Raw genomic sequence first — 21,300 nt, forward strand, 5'->3', positions numbered from 1 at the left:
GTTGGACATGTTACCGACTTCACAGCGCACCTTTTTCGAAAGTCCGCGCCAACGCTTGACCGCAATTGCTTGCTCACATACAGAGAGCTCGCATTGGACATGAGGGCTGGCGTCAGCGTTCGGCGTGAACTCGGAGCCAATCACACGCTTCGAGTCCAAACAATGGTGGTATCGGAAACCAGCGAGGAACCAAGACGACGGTGTGAACCAAAAGAACGTCGACCCTTTAATGGCGGCTTTGGCGCTCGTGCCTCGAGTCCCTATGTGGGGTGGCTGAGTTGCCAGACCATGTTGCTGGCGCTGCCGTTACACCCCCCTTCTCTTAGGGCAGAACAACAACACTATGGTCAAGGCTCTTGACGGAAAGCTTCATCGAACGTCAGCCTATGAGGTGGACGACGCAGGCGTCGTAGTGTCCTTGTACTTGAGTCCGTGGGCAGCACAGTAACTCCCATTAGAGCTGGAGGCACAATCACTGCCATTGGGGTCGGTGACCGTGTTGTTGGCCCTGGGGCTGTAGACGCCGTGTCCATCCCAGTAGGCTGGTCCCCAAATGAGGGTCTGGTTGTTGGGGCAAAGCATGTGTAGTCCTCCACTTCGCTGTCTTCCAAGGTTATGGGTCTTCCATAAATGAAATCGTGAAACCGCTCACAACCAAACCTCCTTGCCAGTGCTTCCTTTTCAATTTGGGAGTATCGCGATTCGCATTCTGTCAGCACTCGGGATCCATAAGCTACAGGCCTCCACTCTGTGTCATGGCGTTGGAAGAGAGCTGCGCCAAGGTGATAGCTGGACGCATCCGTGGACACTTTAGTATTCATTGCTTCCTTGTAGAAGGCAAGGACTGGTGCTGGTGGTCAGCGAGGTTTTGAGGGTCTTCCACTCGTTGTCATGGTCTAGGGTCCACTCGAATACCGACTCCGTCTTGAGCAGGTTCCGTAGGAGGGTGGTCTGATCCGAGAACCTAGCAAGGTACTAGCTGAAATATGTGAACACACCCAGCGCCACAAGGTGGTTCCTCGCCGGTTTCCGATACAATGATGACCGCCAATGTGGCTCGATGGACTTTTGAAAAGAGTCTATTAGCGCGCACACAGTTCACAACTATCACACACACACACAAAACACAAGATACACACATGTGGGTATCCTGTGTTGTGTGTGTGTGATAGGAGCGGTGTGTGTGCTAATTGTACGTTGTGAAGTCCATAACGCGAGCTTATGCTTTTGTTTTACAGCGAAGCAGTTTATGGGTAGTGTTCCGTGGGTTTTTCATGCTCGTCAACCAAAACTCACACCGCCATTTATTCGTCGTCGTTCCTAGCGCTTGCGTACCTAGTTTCCTTCCGCTCTCTTGGGGTGGCGGTCTATTCGCGCGTGCCTACTTTCCGCCGGGTGGCGGCCCCGTCGCGTGTGTCTAGTTTCCTCCGGCTCCTCGGGGCGGCGAGAGTTTGTACCTTTGTTCAAAATTCTCTGTCACGTCGACGTCGTCTGCTAAACAGCTCCGGTGGTCATCCAACTTCACAGAGTGGAATGGCTCATAATTTTTATCATCTATTAATATGTGAAGAATGTTACAAATGTACGCCAATCATAGAACAAGTTGCGTTAAACCTCACCTTCTCAAAAGGTAACACTGTTTACAAGGTGAAAAAAAGAGAGGGAGAAAGAAATGCGTACGCACATTTATGCCTATAAATACCCCTGAAATATTCGTGTTTATCATAAAACAAAAAACAGATGACAAGAAAGAAGCGGTTTTTGCACCGCGATGGTCAAGCACTCTGAGCCAAAATCTGATCAACCTCCTTGTCACTGAGACCGCGTTGCCATTGGGGCGTGATATACCCATTCCGTGGATGAGAAGGGCAAGAGTTCTCTTGCCGATGCACGTGGCCTTTCAGCATGCGGTCGTTGCCTTCGTTCGTGCTTTGGCTGAGTGTGCATGCTCGATGCTCACGAGACACCGAAGCGTCATCGAAGGTAGGAAGCTCGGGCTGGACATCAGAAGGACCTTCCTGGCGTTTTGGTTTGATCGGTGACTATAATTACCCTTCTTATTTCTGAATCAAATGAAAGAAGGCCAATGATCCGTGTCTGGAGTCAATCAAGGTGCGGCGTTTACGCCTAATGGGCAGGGATTTGCGTAGGGATAGACTTATTCCTAACCTCGAAGCGCCTCATCGCAGCGTAGTGCCACGTTATGCATTGTTGGAATAAGTGAGCAGCAAAATCCGTACGCATTCCGCTCCTGGCCCACAGGTTCCCAGAATGCCACGCGTGCGAAGAAGGATTTATGGAAGTAGTGTGTGGGTGGAACGCTGGTTTGCTCCTGTAGCCAAGTCTTTGGCCGGCGTAAAAACACGCTTCGCTTTCGAACTAAAGGATTTTTTGTTTCAGGAACTGTATTATGACAAGAAGTAACTAAATACCAAACCTTTCATAATGGCAGTGTTCTGCGATTTATTGTCTTCTTGTTTTGCTTACAAATAAAGCTGTACATGAAAAAGGTATGTTTTTAATTTATAAATAAACAATAAATGGATATTTATTTATTTATTTATTTGTTTATTTATTTATTAATCACGATTGCCAGCCGCGGGTACCGTGCTCGAGGCGAGGCTCAAGGCTGATTCCATAAATAAACACGCCAAAGCTTTTTTATATTTATTATCGACAGCTGTATTGCACTACTAACGAAAGAAAACGGTAGATGCCACTTAAATAAATTATATTGTACGAAAGCAAGACAAAATAATCACGAAACGACAAAAAAATATACGGCGGTCTGACCCACGCTGTAGGTCTTCGAATGTCGCTGAACATGGAGCCCGAGGAGTTCCTTCCGCTGACCGTAGACGCGGGCTTCTACGTGATGGTCAACCAGGCGGGCGTTCAGGAAGAGGTCTTCGACAACGCCGTCTACGTCCCGCCGGGAGCCACGACCTACATCGGCGTCGTCAAGGTAGGCACGTGAGGGTGCCATGAACTTTACAAGATACATTTCGTACATGTACTTGCCGAGGGACTGAGGGAAAATGAGGAGAATGGAGCGCGGGGGCGTCGGAACACCGAGCTCTGGTTGGAATTAGTGGGTAGACACAAAGCTAGCTTCCTTTCTCTCCACTGCCATAGCCTCCCATATACTGACAAAGCCTGGCAGATCGCCACGAGAAGCGACCGCCGAAATGGGAAAGATGGAGCGGCAGACAACGGATTAGAGGAGAGCCACGTGACCGGCGCCGAAACACACTTCTCCCGAGGGAACAAGTGTGTTTCGGGTCCTCGCCGCTGTAAAAGCTGTACGCTGGCGTCCAGGCTCCCCCCAGAAGTGGCTCCTTGATGCTCTGGGCTACGAGATGCTCGCGCTCCAAATCTGCGACTGGGCACTCTATGGCTCCGTCGTCGAACTGCCAGGCTTTGTGAGTATAGGGTAGGCTATGCCACTGCACGCCTCGCGCCGGCTTCCGGCGTTTAGATCTTGCGTTCGAAAGCATTCGACGAGTGCAGTGGAGACTAAAGCGGCTAGCTTTAGGCTTACCCACGGATCATTCGAACCAGAGCTTCGCGCTGCGCGTTCTCACGTCCCCCTGCGCTCTCGTGTCGTTCTCTCTCTCAGATTTTTGGCGCATTGTTGGAGTTTTATTGCAAAAACAAAAAATGAGGTTTGCACGTAGACAATTATGCCTCTGGCGGTGAGGCAATTATGGCAGGTGTTGTCTGGAAAGAACGCAGGTTTCAGACTAAATGCGCACTCTAATTGTGAAATTCGTCACGTAGAAATAGTTCACTCAAAGATTGAAACGAATTATCATTTGCGCCGTCAGAATTTTGCTTCATAATTTAGCGAATTGTAAATAAATTGTTTGCAGTTTTCTGTAAAAGTCTAGATTATCGAAATATTTTGTTATATTTTCAGACTAGAATCGGTGACCTGAAAGCCACTTCAGACAGGTTCTGCATGACCAGTGTGGCCGGGATGTTGTCATACAAGGAAGAAACGCGCCCCAGAGAGTGCCTTTTGTATGACGCATTAGCAGTGTGATTACGGCTTTATGGTGTAAATGGCAAGTACTGCGCGGAGGGAGTTTCCAATACCGTGCATCGGACTCCATTTTCTTGGACGTGACAAACACCCACGAAGGAGAGAACGTGCTAGTAATAACTCACCCCAGGACCGCCATTCGCAACACGTCTCGGGCTTTGGTGGTTTATCGTACATGGCACAAACCAAAAAAACAAAAAAACTCTTCGTCTGTTTGTTTTTTTTAACGAAAAAAGAGGGTTTTTAGTGTATATCACTTTTTTTTCTTCAATTTTCCAGTGTCGTTGGAACTATTAAGATCAAGCGTCTCTAAATATTGACTGTGCGCAAGACAAGTATTTATTTATAACTTTAGGCAATTAGCCATATAAGCCTTATTTTTTCTATACCTACCGGTAGACTCATACACAGGCATATTGCGTTACTGTATACATGACTCCAGGGGTGCTTCGGTCTGAAATATTACAAGGAGTATAAACAAATTATGCGCATTTTGGTTATCTTAGAAATTGTGTCGGCCACACTGCCTTATCTGTGTATATTCATACTTTGTCGCTGTCTTTCCCTCCAGTTCTGTGCAAGTTTGAACGCTTTACATCAGTTTGATTGGGACTGCAATGCGAGAAACAATGTCCACTCCAGTTGTGGTTTTCATAGCAGAAAAGCGGAATGCAGTAATTAGTTTTTTTTTTTTTTTTGTGTGGTTTGAGGGTGTGTCTGGCGCCGACATTTATTGAAGCCTTTCTTGTGAGTATAGACGTTTTCTGTTTCCTGCCGTTCTCAGTCACGTGGGTTCCGTTCATGGTATGCGGGTCAAAAAAAAATAATAATAAAACAGTTTAACCTGGTATATGCGAGAAAATATAGGTGAGGCAAAACAAGAATGCGTGACAATCACTAATTTTTCTTAAATACCTTCCAGCGGCGTGGAGAGATCAAAACGATATTTTACCGCATATTAGAAGTGACCACATTCAATATGGCTGCGCCCTTGTGGAAAAGGTGTAGAGAACCAGTGTACTGTTGCGAAGAAGTGTGTTTGAATGAATACAGAAGTTACCCGTCTCCCGTCCACGTCCATGACTTATGTCAACATTGAGCGTCCGCATTTTAAATGAAGAAATGCGAAAGCATGTTGACAGATGAACAAAGTGTCCTTTCATTTCTCGAGAGTTTTAAAACAAACTACAGCGAGATCGCAAATAATTTTCCAATCACCTTACATAAAAAAAATATATATATATATTGTGCGGACGATCACGCCACGTTATGCGAATGGACAGCGTCAGATGGTGCAAAATTTCGATGATATTGCGTTGTGATTGAGTGGAAATTTCGGCGATACTGCTTCGCGCGGTGATGTGACACTTCGTTATTTTATTTTGGCGTCGCGCGGTGCTTCGTGCCTACGCACGAACACTGCGTAGGCCCCTAGCGCACGGCTTGAAGGCAGTCAGGTGGCTGTTCGGGTACAACGACTGAAGTTTCTCATAGTAAGCCGCCGGCAAAGACACCAGGCCTCGCGTAAACCACAACCGATCACACTCCTTACCAAACGAACCAAACACGTTCTCGCGGACGCGCTGCACATATTGTTTGGTAGCACTAGCCAGTCCATTTTTTGCTCTGTAACGTTCTATTCTACATGATGCCTTTCACGTTCACAAACAGCATGCTCTTGACCTCGAATTCGCTCTATTCTTACATCCAGGTTGAGACCGTCGGCCCCTGCACATCGACGACGTTCTTTCTCACGGGGCGCGTTTAACACCGTCGAGCAGCCGCCACTTACTGCGGCGTATGCTCCGGCCGCCCATTCTTGCTCGCAAACGCTTAGAGCGCCGAGGGAACGGCCGAACGAAGGCGAGAAAGAACGGGTGGCGAGGAGGGCGATCACATGACCCACAGCGCAATCGTGATTGGCCAAACTCCATGTGCCTGAACCGCGAGTGTCATTACCGAAAGTGCGAGGGTATCACTGCTGTACTCGCCCTCACTCGGGCCCAAAGCCACCCGCAATAAACGCGCGCATGCTCCGTTCATTTTTGCAAACACCACACTCGCCCAGTACAAGCCCAGTACAGATTACGATGTAAAACGGGAGGCCCTGTATTTTTCCGACGTTCGGAGCCTCATTGGATATTGACAAACCCAATGCCCGAATACTTTCTTTCGCTGCTTTCAGTCGACCTCCAAAAACCTCGAGCCCCCTTACAAGAACCCCTGCCAGAACGATTGGCCCGAGGAGCTCAAGAAGTATGTCGTCCCGGGAGTCGTGTATACCAAACGAGTGCGTACGGAGTCTTTTGAAGCACATGTCGTATCGGCGCTCGTAAAAAAATTATTGAGTCCAGTGCGATGCTTGTGGAGACCTCATGAAAGTCTAAAGTATGAGCTAGAAGTATGGCGGTGCTCTAGGTGCTGTAAGCTTCGCTCTGAGCAAGCTTGCGGTTCTTAGAGCGAGCTTTGTTTCTGAACCATGTTGGGTAACATTTTATGACGCACGTGGTGGAATATTGCTACTGCACCTGGGACGCACATTCACCTGTTGTGTTTATCGTACTAACTAGCCCATATATTCCGGCATGTCACGTTGTCGGATGCCGCCCTGGCGTGTTGCAGACATCCACGAGCTGCAAGTACTTTGTGGTTGCTGAAGGCTGATACGCACATTCGCGTTTGAACGCGTTTGAGCGCGTTGCAGCGTCCTTGCGGTCAGGAGCGGTCGCTTGCGGTACAACGCGCGCGGTCCCGCCGCTCTCGGTAGCGCGACGCAAGGGAGGAAAATTACCTCGGCAGAACAGCACGTGACAAACCAGCACGGTCGAAACAGCAGTCATCAAAACAGCACTGCGTCAAAACAGCACAGCGACAGAAAAGCAGGCGTCAAAACAGCACAGCAACAAAGTATAGTACACACGTAAATGCATGATGTCTTTTCGCTGTAGCACACACTATTAGCAGCACGCGCCTAAATTAACTACTTTCTCCTAACGTGTTCAGCGTCGGTTCTTGGTCGGTATCCAAGCGCGCGAAGGCACAGAGACACGGCACTTCGGCGTGCCAAGGAAGCTTTGAACACGCCGCCAGCCCTTTCTTTCGACGCGTTGTGCCTTTTTCCTGCGACACTGCACTTTCGTAAAATTTTCCACGTGTTCACAACGGCAAGTCTCAACAATACACAGAGTCTCAAAAAACTTCCTCGGCGAATGACGACGAACGAGTAGAAAACGTGTCTACAGCACGCTGGAAAACCGCAGCAAAAGGCTAGTAAAACGGGAAATCGTATCCCAGCGGGGTTGCGTCCGGTGGCTTCACTTGCGGGAGCGGCAAGCGCGATCCAGCAATTGTCATTGAGATCAGTGTTCGCACGTCTCGCACGCAACGCGACTGACCAAACCGTTTTACTTTTCACTCTCTCCTTCGCAAAAATTGATTACCAATTTCGGGGGATCGCATGGTTTGCCCTGTCAACAGTACAGACTTTGGGATTTCGTCATCCGGTTTTGGGACTCCCGCCGTGACAATATTTAGATGCGTTTCGTGCAGTGTACGGGTGCACTGCGTGACCAGTGGATTAAGGTTGGTAACACTCAATGGCTGTATTTACATGAATGCGACTGTAGCGCAGCGAATAGAGATTTGAGTACTTTGATTGGTAGTAGATGGGTAGAAGAGGAAGAAGTAGAAAGACCGACGACGTGCGATTGGTCCCTGCTCGGTTCGATGCGCTACGATCGCATTCACGTAAACGTGGCCAATGCATCGACATCCGTTCGAGAAGTGGCTCGTGCCTGGAACTCAACGCGTGCTCTGTGCTTTGCCAACCCCAGCGCATGGTTATGATAAACATCGGCGGCATATAATCGGCTCCAGATCACGTGGCCACTTGTTTTGGCTCCGAGTTGAAGATGCAAACCCTGCTAGTTTTTTTCAATCCTTTTTTTTTTTTTCTTGCGGCTGCCATTGCAGGAGAAAAACTGACTCGTGTTTTATAGCTTATGATTTTAAAACAAATTCTATACGGTATTTACTTAAAAAAAAAAAAAAACTTTGCATATCCCTTTTAAGTTTGGCTGCAGCCAACGCTACGATCGATTGTAAATAGTCAAGCAGAGCCAAAAGTGCATCCTCATGGCGCTCGTCAAATTTCTGGGTTTGCTATCACCGGCTAGAACTATCACAAAAAAACGCATAATTACTATTATTGTAGTGTGAGTGATTAAGTTAGCAAGATATAATAAACGCACAAAGACTGTCAGCGCCCATGACAATCATATTAGCGCCAGCTTCATTGGCTCCATTGAATCGGGGCGTTGGCTAGGACTTAATGCTAAGCGGAGTATGCGGAATGCAAGTTCGTCTGCTTTCTTTTTGCCGAGGTTGTGTTGACGTCAGAAAGACGCCGAGGTCTGATTGGCTTTGATTGAAGGATAGTGAGTAGAACTCAAGGCAGCTTGCTTAGAGGTCTACCCCCTATCCTTCTAATCAGAGCCAATCAGAGCTCGGTGTTCGGACGTCACTGCAACGCCTGCGCAAGAAGCAGACAAACTTACGTTTCGCGTAGGGCTGAGTTTGGTGGGCTAGATAATGACTAAAGAGAAATAAAACGCGGAAGTTTAAGGGAAGACTGTGATGTATGGTTGGTGTCAATGAACGTTTGTAGCTCTGTGTGACATTTTGTGTGCGCCCGTACTTTGTTTCCTCGGTTGTTCTCGGAATGTCGGTGTTTTTCAACCAAGCTAGGTGCCCCTGACTCGTGTACAGGCCTGCGACGAGTACTGCTATCAAGTGCACATCTTTGAGACGTGCGGCTGCCGCTCCTACAATCATATCCGGGTCCTGGAGCCACGCGTCATGGAATCACCGGTCTGTCCCGACATGCTAAAAGGTAGCTCTTTTAATCTTGACGACGATTATGATCGCGTTGCTCGTTTGGCAGGACTTATAGACCGTTTTTGTGTGTCGTTTGCCATTTGAAGATTTTGCGTGTTGGGTGGGGCGACAACAATTTAGCAAATGCTTTAAGCGTAACTCTACAATAAAAAAAAAAATTAGCACCCCCTAAAAAGTAGAACTATTCGCAAGAATCCTTTCAATTATAGCGCCCTCATTTCAGCAAGTGAAGGGATTTGCTATTTTTATTTACCTCAGCTATGTCAAAATTCAACATGGCGGCCGCCACAATAACACGGTCTATATTTGACAATAAGTGAACTGCGACTTAAGACAGACAGAGTATAGGAAGTCTAGTTTAATCTCCAACGAGAATAATATAATAACGAAATTGTGACTGTGATCAAGATGTCAGTCTTCTATTCGAAACAAACAGTGAAGCTGGGCCGCGTCCAGATTCGGTATTCTATAATTTACGTGTTGAAAGCTCCGAAAAAGAAAGGACATTCTTTGGAGTGTATACAAACCTGTTTCATGTTAAGGCAAAGACACGATTTCAGCGAGACGACATAGTTCCTTCGCCACGCCATGGTCTTTTTTCTGACAGTTCTAGACCGATATTGCCGGAAACACGCTCGAAGCGCCACCGCATCGGTGTGGCATAATACACATGATTATTTGGGAGACGTGTATAGCCTACTAGTCAAAGTTTGACCAGACCACTCTGCGACGGAATGTGGGTACAGATCGGACACGGGTTCTATATGTCAGGATTCGATTAAGACTCCGGTTCAATCATCGCGCAGGCGGACACTCAGCTTCGGGCTCGTGCCCATTCTTTCCGGTGCGACATCCTACAGTGCTAAACCTTCATTAAACATGTTTTGGCGTCAATCAGGCACTCAGAGATCGTTGAATCGCGTAGCTGTTGCTTTTCTGGAAATCGCAATGGTGAATTATTCCTTTGTGCAAATAACAATTCCTCTTACTTTCATTTGAACAGCTCTAAAATAGGTGAGGTTTATGAAGGGGCGCATTGGATGTTGAAGCTGCATAGCGAGGAAACGTTATCGCAGAATCCTTGTTATAGTCTTTCGTTTTTTAAGTGTTCTGCTTTATTTTCAGGTGACTGTGAAAGGGCGGTTGAAGCTCAGATCCTCCAGAAACTTATCACCTGCAAATGTCTTACTGCGTGCGAGTAAGTGTTTTCCATGTCCTACCCCTTGCTGTTGTTAGCAAGTCTAGTTAAGCGAATGTCCAATCAGATGACGGGCTTTGTTTGCGAGCAAGTTCCTGCAAAAACCATGACGTCATCATTTCTCAAGTATAAAATCATTGATAAAATTCGGGATGATGTCCTCGAAAATGCGGTATTTCTCTCAGGGCGTATTGGATTTTGTTTATTACGTGTACAGGGCTTCATACAATGCATGACTTGCACATGCCGTAAAGGCACCATGGTGGTAAACAATCCTACTTGTTCGTTCTGAAAAAAATATAGTTTTGCCAAATGTATGCTGCAGAAGATGCGGGCTGAGCAGGAAGTCCACCACGATGGCAGCAGGTGTGACGTCAATGCAAGCAATAACCTGAATGTGCCCCCTTTGTTTCCCATGTTCGTGGAGTGTGCAATAGCTTAGACGGTTATCATGTAAAGACTGATCTTTTTTTTTTTTTGTTTAAAAAGTAAAGTACAAATTGAAAGTTTTCTTTTCTAGTAGCAATCACTCGTCATATTATAAAACCGCTTTTCGATGGCAAGGGATGACATGATTCAGTGTTGGATTTGCCGAGAATATACATATAACAAACGTTCACTTCTCTTATTTTTTATCTTTTTCATTTTACCCAGGATTCATTACTACGACACCTTTCCGAGCAGTCTTGCTTGGGCTAGTCACCTGGTAAGCATACAATATCTAGATATATTGAACGTAAAATGGTTGTGCTTAGCAATTTATATGCACTGCTTCACTCGGAAGTGTAAATAATTGGGTTAACTAATATGTCTATATTCCGAACGCGAGAACTTTCAAAAGCCACCGAATATAGGAACAACCAACAGGCCAAAACCGAGTGCATGACCAGCGGTCGGGTCCAGTGGTACTCTCAGGCGTCTCTAACTGACGGCACATCGATCCCCATAGAACATCAAAGCACCAATCAGTGAAATCTCTTTATAATAAATTCAAGCAATGAGAGGTGCTGCACTGAGACACAATTATGGTTATGCCCATGCGGTCTCAATGGCAAACGTGGCGCACGACACGTACGTTTTGCCATGGGAGTGCATGACCGTACGGGCGTGATATTGGTCGCCATTGTTAGAGCTAAGCTTGGTATGTTGAGTGCATTATGGCACAATATTCACCCTGAAGTATGTCAGAGTTTTTGTGGTTATTGGCGAGGAGGTCGAATCAGGGGCGCTTTTTTCCTTTCAGAACTCGGTGTTTAGTCAACACAATGTTTGTGGGGTTCATCGAGCGCAGGGCACAAATTGAATTCGAGCGCCTCTTTAGCGTTAGCTAAGTACACGTGTTAAATTGGTAATTCACTGATCGAACATCATTCCCAAACCGAATGCTCACCAAGCGTTCGGCTACGTCACCCGAGAGCTGCGTCGTAACCACGAGCATATTTTTCTTTTTATTGTTGTCCCCATGGGTTTTGTTCTCGACTTATCCGCAACAAATGCGATGGTTGTATCCCCTCTCCAACAGTAAAACCCGCCGTTAAAAAGAAACAAAAGAACGCTGAGGGCTGATAGATGCTTTTGCTAGAAAGCCGTTTTGTTTTGTGACAACAATCACCGGTGTATAATTTAGAGCATGGTTCTAGTGAAGATTGAAGATGAATCAATTAAAAAAAATGAAGTTGTGCTTAGGGACAACGCACCCTACAGGTGGACTAGTAGGGTCGTTATGCTGCCTAGTGATCAAAGATTGTTGTCACACAAAGTGCCTTTTGACGGCGTAGTATTATTGCGAGTGCAGCAGCTGAACACAATATACCTTCTAAGGAACTGTGCAAGGATCGTTAAAGATCGAGCGCAATATTTGCCCATAAGATATCGCTGAAGATGTGTATCATGCTGAAAGTTGTGGAAGACTTTAAGATAATTCTCTCCTGATACCTTGTGCGTAGCAGTTTCACTAGCAAGCAGTGGAGTAACGATGCATGATCCAATTTCTAATGAAAAAAACTAAACCAGTTTAAATTTTGAGAAGATTGCAAGCAGAGTACGAGGAAGACGCAATGTTACGGACAGGAGTATATGAATGGTGGAACAGTTTTGCGAAGAACGACAATCGGTGACTAGCGAACTGCGTGGACACTATCACTCGACTGCAGTCGCGTGCAGCCCATTTTTCTCTACGCCAAACGAATCAGGAGCCTAGCAAAAACAATGGCAGTAGTTGCCAGACGCCCACGGGGAATAGTTTGAAAAGCTGTTGTAGTTTTGCGCTTGTCTTAGTTTTTCATTTCCACTCTGGGAATTCCGGTCAACAATGAATGTCCCTTGAAGTACGAGATGCCTTGAACTACGAAATCCCTGATCCTTTCGTCTGCCTCGCCCATTATTGGCCTTGAGGATACATTTGGGTCGCACGGTTCTGAAATCTAGAGCTTAATATTATGTTTGATATGCTTCAGGTGAAACCAGAATACACTCTACAGGAAGAATCGCCGGATCGGAAAAAGTAAGTCCATCCTTAATCTACGCAGTCAAAATGTACGTGATTCTCGAGTATGGTTATGACGGTGTCAATACACTTCGTAGGAATTTAGTGCCGTGGGGTTTTCTCTTTCGACTAAATGAAAGTAGAAAGTTCAATGTTCCTTGATGAAGTCCGAGAAGCCAATTTGACTCTCAGCAAAGCGTATTTGCCTAGGATGGCACTTCGCCACCAAATGTTTGCTTCGAATCTAAAGCAAGAAATAAAAGCATGTAAAATAAACTCGACGAGAACGCAGTCTTCATACTCGTGCCACATCGAACCAGGTACCAATGTGCCATCCGTGGGAATGGGTTCTCTAACTGTTTCTTGACCCCAATATTTTGGCCCATCACACATCGTCAGGCGTGTTTTCACTGCCAGCATTATTTGTCCTAATAGTTCGTTTCACTTTAAGTTCAACTGGAGCCAACGCTGCGATTTGATGGAGCCAATCAGGCGGCTCCAAAAGTAAATCGCCAGGCCCTCTCGCCTTTTGTCGTCTGCTGTCGACGGTTAAATCAATCACACACGGGATTGGTTTATAGTTTATTGAGTAATAGAAAACGTCGCAAAAACACAAGTATCGTGACAATGCACTTTTTCTGTTGCTTGATTGGCTTCATTCGACTGTAGCGTTGCCTGCAGCCGGATTCAGGATGAAACGAAGACGAAGTAGGCCACCGTTTAACCCCAATAGCACGTTTAGACTTGCGGATTCGCGAGCGGATCCGTAAAGGCGGAAAGGGGACTTTGGAGCCATGCGACGAAATCAACTCGCCGCATGCGGGAAACTTTGAATATGCGTCCCGGACTTATCCAAAATATCCACCAGGGACGAGTCGATTTCCCCACACGCGGTTTTAATATCCACTTTCCGTCCGCACGGATCACCCGCAAATCCTCAAGTGTAAGGGCGCCTTGATGGCCATATACTATAATTAAGCTTGCGGGATTGACAAAAGCAATATGGAATTATCAAATCCTACGGAGTAAAACACTAAGCGCACACGTCGTAAAAAAAAAACAGGCGAATAAAAACCTAGAAAATGCGAGATGGGGTCAGTTTGAATATATTTTCGTTTTCGAAGTACGTTCGTGAGATGACCTGCAATTAGTTCGCATGCGTTTTAAAATTTTTCACTAGGCAAGCAAGCCATTCTTATTAACGCTTAGATACAACCTAGCTTATCCAACTAGCTCACCTAAACAAGCTATTTCAAGTTCAATGTGTTTCCGCCTTGCATATTTCGTTCCACCGTAGTCTAAGCTTTGGCTCGTAATATCACGTAAATTCTCATTCTCCCTTTTGGTATCTGTTTTTCGTCGCAAGATCAAGTTCCTACTTTAACCTTTCGCTCTCTTTTGCGCAGAATTCACGCCAGGATTCAGATCTACATGAAGACCACCAAGGTTCTCTATAGGCGCAAGGAGCCCAAGTCCACGGTAAGCATTAAATTCCGAATCCCGCTGTAGCTACGCTTCGACAATAAAATGCAAAATGAAAACAATCTAAATTCTAAAAGTGTCTTTCGCAATTTGAGGCATTATATACAATTGCCCAATAGTTCCTGCAGCGTGTTTAAATGTTGCTATTATTCCTCTTTACTTCGCTGCACTATCTGTGCTGGACATTGTAATATAGGGTGGTTTCACGAAACGCATTGTCACGTCAGACGTTTAGTTATTAGCATCGAATTTTGTGTTGTTGAAACGCACATGCATGGCGAGCGACTCCGTCGACGAAACAATTCAAACTGTCGATTTTATTTTAATATAAAAAGTATATGTACATTACAGATTACTGAACCATCTATACCCATAGCCAATTTGGCTATAGTTCGGTCCATTTTAATAAAATATTACGATGAATGGCACTGCAATTGAAGACACAAAATACATAAGGAACTTCATAATGTCAGGTTAAGCAAATGGATAGATAATGTAAAAACGGCCGAAATGAAATGAATGAATGCAATCATATTGTGACTCTGAAAAAAATATTTATCTGATAAGCAAATGAGGGTCAAGATGAGGGCAGACATATTCCTTATAAACGCATCGTGCTTTAATTAACTTTTGAAGTTATATGAATTCGTCGCTGAAGACGGTAAATTATTTCAGGTTTTAGTACCGCAGAATTTCCAAAGTCGCTTGGTTTGAAAAATGGTTTTTAGAAGTTTGGGGAATATTATGGTCATCAGACGCGTCCGCCCTTGTTAGATGACTGCCCCGATTTTAAATATTTGCCGATAGAGGAATATTTCAGAACCGGCGTAATCAGCTTTTGAAGCCGCGCGCCAAAAGGAAACCTAAATTCCCCTGTCCCCATGGAGCGAAGCCTGTATGTAGTCTGTGAGAACGATTTGATGGATAGGCTGCCATTGGCTAGAGCGCGTCATAGTTTCAAGGAACGCCACCCGATGGCGCTGCGGGCCCTGGGCCGGCAGCGCGCCGGTCAAAGGAACACGGCGGAGCGCGCTCGGCCGCTTCTACTGCTCTCGAAGCCGACGAACATGGCGGCGTCTCAACGTCGGCGGCCGCAACCTCGGCAGTAGCGAAGCCTGCCCGTCCACGCAAGTACACGGGACGTGCTAAGGGAGGGGAATATCGCAGCACAACGAGCGAGGAGGCAGACAGCATCACACCATCGTTGTCAAGAGTCCGAATACACGGCGGGCGGAACGAGCAGCGGCGCAACGCGTTAGGAGACAAAACAAAGCCTTTTTAAAGCGTTAGGCGCAAGCGGATAGCGATTCAAAGCATCTCAGGCGGCAAGAGGGCGAGGCCCTTCGAAAATGCGAGGCAGAAGCAATACGTCACAGGTTGCATGTTTTCGCATTCACAACTTATAAGAAGTGCTTATGTGTCCTAAAACTCTTTTATATAGATAAACGCAGTAGAGAGTTAATCTCCCGAATGCAGGGATGTGGAGAATACGCGACGGTTGAGTGTAATGGCAACGTGCCACGTTTCTAAGAGGGTGCCTTTTAATTTTAATGTCAAAAGATTAGTGTGACATGTAGCGCCCCGTACGTACTCAGTAGAATACAAGGGGGATAAATTTGGAATGCATAGACCCACGCTTAGTCAGTTTTACTTCTTTCCGAACCGTTACGCATTAAAATCGTTTGTTACGTATAAAACTCAAGCACCAGCCGATGCTCTTTTATGTTGCCGACCACCCTAAATTGCGCAGTCGGTCTCGACACAGAAAAACAAAAATTGAACAATCTAAGACACACCCCGTCCGCGCATAAAAAGACACAACCAAAGTTCATTAGCATGGCGACCGGCGAGACTTAAAAGAAACCGCCCTAGCAAAACTCATAGCGCACAACGCCGGCAGCGAGGTCGCTCTTTTGGAACGCACTTATTAGGCAAGAAATATCATTTTGAGAAGCCACCTGATCACTATTTTAGGTTCCCTGTTGGTTATAATTCAATTAATCCAAAGGTGCAAGCAGCTAGACAAGAATGACAATAATGATCCCCGGAGAAGGTGAGCGAAGGGATCAAAGGACAAACACAAACCTCCAAACACAGGTAGGTGACTGGTGCGTGACCGAAAACAAAATCCGCCTCGTCCTGGTATCGAACGAGGAACCTCTCCATTTCCAGTGGAGCGCTCTATTATTCATTCCTTCCCGCACTATCAGTTCTAGGCGTAGAAAAGATAAGCCATGAATGTAAAAGAACTTCGCAGTCTGCTTACCAAACAAAAAGGAGAATATAGCATAATACAAAGCCAGTAGAAATAAAAATACGTATGCAAAACTGAAAGATATTCAAGCTGAATTCAAGAGAAAGGCCGTGATAGCGAAGAGTGGCTATCTTAACTCTCTCGAAGGCAAGGTCGAAGCAGATCCAAAGCAAATGTGGAACTTTGTTAAATCTAGTCGTTAAGAGTCGTTGGGAACTCCGCCCCTTATGGTAGACGGTTCGTTAACTACCGACGAACGCGCTAAAGCTTCCTGCTTTAATCGTTACTTCCGTTCTATTTTTCCTTGGATTTAAATGCGAAGCCTTTGCATGCAAATGATGGTAGTTTTGTACAAATGCCAGAGATTGTGATAGGTCACAACGCAGTTCTTAATTTACTGAATAACATTAAAATTGAAAAGGCGATCGGACCCGGCGGTATCCCTAACCATGTTCTCAAATCATGTGCTGACATAATTAGTTGTTATCTTTTAATTATTTTTACGCGTTCATTGCAGTGTGGTTCATTGCCTCACGACTAGAAACATGCAAATGTTGTACCAGTACATAAATCTGGAGCCAGAAGCAGTGTTCAGAACTACAGACCAATATCGCTAACGAGCGTTTCAGGCAAGATAATGGAGCACATTTTTTATAGTAATCTCATCTGGCACTTGAATACTAATTTTTTTTTTACTCCCACGCAACACGGTTTTCGAGCCGGGTTCTCTTGCGACACCCAATTGACTGAATTTACCCACGACTTAGCTCAATCGGTGGATAGTCGAAAGCAAGTCGATTGCATTTTTTTGGACTTCCGAAAAGCCTTCGATACGGTTCCGCACTGCTTTATTTTAGAAAAACTTAGGAGTCTTAATATTGATAAGAATGCGCACTATTGAATTTCTAACTATTTCAGCGATCATAAACACTGTGTAGTTGTAAATGGGGTAAAGTCTCCACCAGTTGGTGTAACTTCCGGAGTACCACAGGGGTCCGTGCTTGGGCCACTCCTGTTTTTAATTTTTGTAAGTCACATAACCCAGGGAGTCACCTCGCAGATAAGACTGTACGCTGACGACTGCCGTTTCTACCGTGAAATTAATTCAAACTCTGATGTATCAGCTCTTCAAAGCGATTTAGACAGAATTTGTTTGTGGTGTTTAAGATAGAAAATGACTTTGAGCATCCCAAAGTGTTGTCATGTAAAGCTCACAAGAAAACGCAACGTTCTCCAGTCAACGTACACTTTACACGGAGCAACTTTATTCGTTAAAAAAGAAGCTAAATATCTGTGGGTAATTTTTTCTAATGATTTGAGATGGCTTTCACATGTGAACTACATAACAGGGAAAGCTAGTAGAATGCTGGGTTTTCCGAGGAGGAACTTCTCGCGCGCTCCACCATCCCTCAAACAGTCTCTTTTTTTCTTGTGTGAAGCCCATTCTCCAGTATGCTTGTGTTGTATGCGATCCATCTGAACAGTATCTCATTGATAAAATTTAAAGAATTTAAAACCCTGCCGCTAGATTTGTGACAAATAATTGCAACTTTCGTAGCAGTGTCTCCGCAATAAAAAAGGATTTGCAATGGAAATCGCTTGCTGTTATGCGTAAGTATTTGCGCCTAAACTTTTTTCCCAGTATTTCCTCTGGTTTGTCTAAAATTCATATATCACACTACCTGCTTGAGCCATTTTATGTATCGCGCAGAGTAGATTATGACCAAAAAGTTCGTGAGTACACGTCAAAGTCTGATTTGTTTCGTAACTCTTTCTTCCTACGAACGATAAAAGAATGGAACAGCTTGCCAAGCCGAGATTGTTTCCTTGCAAACTCCAGATTCGATTTTTTTTCACAACTCGAGCATTGTCTCTGAACAATATATTTGAGCGTGAATATATTATCAACGCATTTGTGTTTCTTTCCATGCCGACTAAGGTTGTTCCTTTTAATTCTATGTATGTTTATATGCGTGTGCGATTTTGTAAATTACTTTGCGTACTTATGTGTCTTGATGACCTATGGTGGTGTTAAAAATCCATTTTTTTGTTTTTGTATTGTGACTCCCCCTACTGTAATGCCGTTCGGGGCGCTGTATGAAATTAATAAATAAAATAAAATAAAATAAATATTGTCTAAAATACAACAAACTGTGCTGTCTCTTTTTTTTTTTTTTTCCTTTTGCGGGAGTGCAGTCCGGTCTTCAGCTCTTGAGCGCCCGAGCGCACGCTCCCTGGGTTGAATCGCAGCTGGGCTGTAGGGGTAACGAGCCGGGCACATTCGAGATATCACTCCGCGGTTTCACCGCTAGGAGGCGGAAGAATCCTTCGCTTGCTATTGAGTGAGAGTGGTCATGGGTTCGGAACATGCTACACCTAAAACCCCTCGATGCGTTTGCGTTGTTCTTGCAATTAGCGTCAAATACGCCAGTGCACGAGGCCCGTGTCTCGAACGGCCCTTGGAAGCACATGGCGGCTCAGCACTGAAATGAGCGGCCCTTAGAAGCGAATGGCGGAAGAGCTCCCGCTCGTGACACGTGTCTTGCGTGTTTCCGCATCAATGGTTGGCGGTACTTGAAAGCGTAACTTTTATCGAGGGATTTTTGCTACACCTTGTGCCACAAAATAAGCTACGCTTCAGGATAACGACACTCACCAAAATATTGTATCATAAAATCATGGTTGCCAGCTATCTAAAAGTTTTTCTGAGATCCGAGAAAACGCTTTTACGTCCTCCACGAATGTTTAAACAGTTCGCGTGCAAAGCAAAGCAATACCACATGAGCTTCCGAACACGGAATCTCATGCTAAGGAAGTCGCACTTTTCAATCAGGACGATCGGCAGTTGGGTCTGCTTTGCACAAGCACCAAAATGGCGGCGCTCACAACAATGTCGGGGAACAGAGTGCCAATACTCTAAGCGCAGCTCATTTGGTGGCTCTAGCTACACCCATCGTCCGAGATGAAATCGGTGGGTTGCGATCTTTGATGACTTTTTTAATAGGGAAATCTGCCACGTATCGTCATGATTTATGTATTTCTAGGATGCTTAGAGCCTCCAGCGAGAGAGTTATCGTCATATTTAGGTGCTCTCAGAATTCTATTCGGGGCACTTTTGATCTGAAAACTGTACGCATCGCGCACCTGCTTCCGACGCAGGTAGCCAGTCTGTTCCGGAGCATCGGCGGCCTGATGGGCGTCTACTTGGGTTATTCTTCGCTTCACATCTTCCACGTGCTCGACGTTCTTGTCGACGGTGCCTGGTCCAGCCTCTCCAGGATCCTGGCGCGAAGACGCCGCGACCGCGAAGCACGCCAGGAATTTCACACTAAGTCCCTCGGCGATGAATATGTACTGACCCGTTTTCAGTAAACTCTTCACTATGTGCAATATACAGGCTCATAAAAAGTTCTAGATATCTTTTTTTTTTATTTCACTTTTGGAGGCACAGTGTAGTTCTATCATCGACGCTCGACCTCAGTATAGTCTGGCCATGATGTAACATTTAATTAAAGGTGGGCTGCACGCTAGTGAGTGTGCTTTTATATTGTGACTTACAGCTTAAGAAACGAAAGACGGGCCATTTTCGAGCACCTTAGCATCGGTGAGCAGCCGACAAGGTTTCGGCATTTGCCAATAAAAAATAAAGAAATAAACTCCAAAACTCAATTACGAAGCTAGAAGCGCTGGAATAATAAGCCAAGCCTTTCGACTCTTAAAAGCGGTTAGTGTCTACAGATATCAGACTCCTGCTTGCCAGCTTGCTTGCGATTTTCAGTATCGACGTCGACCATCTCAGCTACAGGTCACGCTTCTGCAGCCAGAGTGACGTCGCGACTGAAATTTGCGAGCAAAATCTCATCATGCGAATCGGGCTTTAGCGTCCATTCTGCGGCGTCCACGCAGAAGGAATCGCCGCATGTTACATGATTCACGCGAAGTTTTGCGGTGTAACGAGCCTCAGTAATTTCGCTGAGGCCTCTGAAGTAGTCAGGCATTTCCAGGAAGACGTAAAATCAACAATTCGAACGCGAAAAAGGGCAAGAGGACCACACCGACGCCGACAACATCGCATTTCAATACTTAGTTTATGGGCGTCGGCGAGCTTCTTGCCCACACTCCATCGCGCTTGCGCGACGCCGGTGGCGTCCGCTAGGGGCGCTCCGGTTTGTTTGCAAACATGAGTTGGTGTATACGTGTAAATTCAACATAATAACCGCTACCAAAAAAAACAAACGGCCTACCGTTTGTATGAGCGTAAGCGTAGGGGCAGCCATGGCTACGAGGTAAAGGGTCTCCGATCAAGCAGCGTTCAAAGCGCAAGTCACTAGGTTTTTTAAAGCTGTTGCTTTGTAGGGCCAACCAACCTCAGGAGTTGCTGCGTAAGCAGGAAATGGGTAAATCGGTCAAACCCCAACCAATAAAGATTACTGAAACAAAAAAAAAAAAACGGCAACCAGTGCCAGGGACGAACCCTGGTCGGGAAGCCGAGCGCTCTGCAGACTGAGCAACGGATTCTGCACGCAGAAAAGAGAAAGAAGCAGGAGCAGGTGGTGTGGGAAAGCGTGCGAAACAGAGAGGGGTGGAAAGGTCAAGAAAGTGGAGCAGAGCGCGCGGAACGAGGAAAGGTGGTGGAAGGGCAGGAAAGCGCGGTCTTCCCTCTCTTCGTGACCGAAATAATTCAGCGCAAAGGTTTTGTACCCGTGTGGTGCTGAATGAAGTCGCGGGTAGCGTCACAAAGAGATAATGGTTTGACCTAACCTGTGTCAAAAAAAAAAAAGAAAAAAAAAAAACAAAAAAAACTGCCCTAGGCACCTCGCTTTGCTTCTCCCGTTCCTGCGTACTGGGTGCGTCAGCAGCGAGCTCGGCTTCCACGCCGGCGACCGGTTTTCTATCCCTGGCAGCGAATGCAGTATATATTTTTCAGAATTGTTTAGCGT

General features: G+C 45.8%; 1 protein-coding gene across 1 annotated transcript in view; it reads left to right on the top strand.

The window, feature by feature from the left end:
* The window catches only part of LOC120841637 (acid-sensing ion channel 2-like), a 56,649-nt gene extending 36,899 nt beyond the window's left edge, over window positions 1-19,750 (top strand). The window contains exons 5-12 of the mRNA XM_042286416.1: window positions 2,805-2,965; window positions 6,231-6,335; window positions 8,813-8,936; window positions 10,067-10,139; window positions 10,794-10,845; window positions 12,596-12,642; window positions 14,031-14,103; window positions 19,520-19,750. Coding sequence (XP_042142350.1) covers window positions 2,805-2,965; window positions 6,231-6,335; window positions 8,813-8,936; window positions 10,067-10,139; window positions 10,794-10,845; window positions 12,596-12,642; window positions 14,031-14,103; window positions 19,520-19,732 — 848 coding nt within the window. The 3' untranslated portion in view covers window positions 19,733-19,750. The remainder of the gene's footprint in view (window positions 1-2,804; window positions 2,966-6,230; window positions 6,336-8,812; window positions 8,937-10,066; window positions 10,140-10,793; window positions 10,846-12,595; window positions 12,643-14,030; window positions 14,104-19,519) is intronic.
* The last annotated feature ends 1,550 nt before the right edge of the window (window positions 19,751-21,300 follow it).

The sequence above is a fragment of the Ixodes scapularis genome, unplaced genomic scaffold (genome assembly GCF_016920785.2).
Source record: "Ixodes scapularis isolate PalLabHiFi unplaced genomic scaffold, ASM1692078v2 PGA_scaffold7__128_contigs__length_106722199, whole genome shotgun sequence".
NCBI classification, from domain to species: Eukaryota; Metazoa; Arthropoda; class Arachnida; order Ixodida; family Ixodidae; genus Ixodes; species Ixodes scapularis.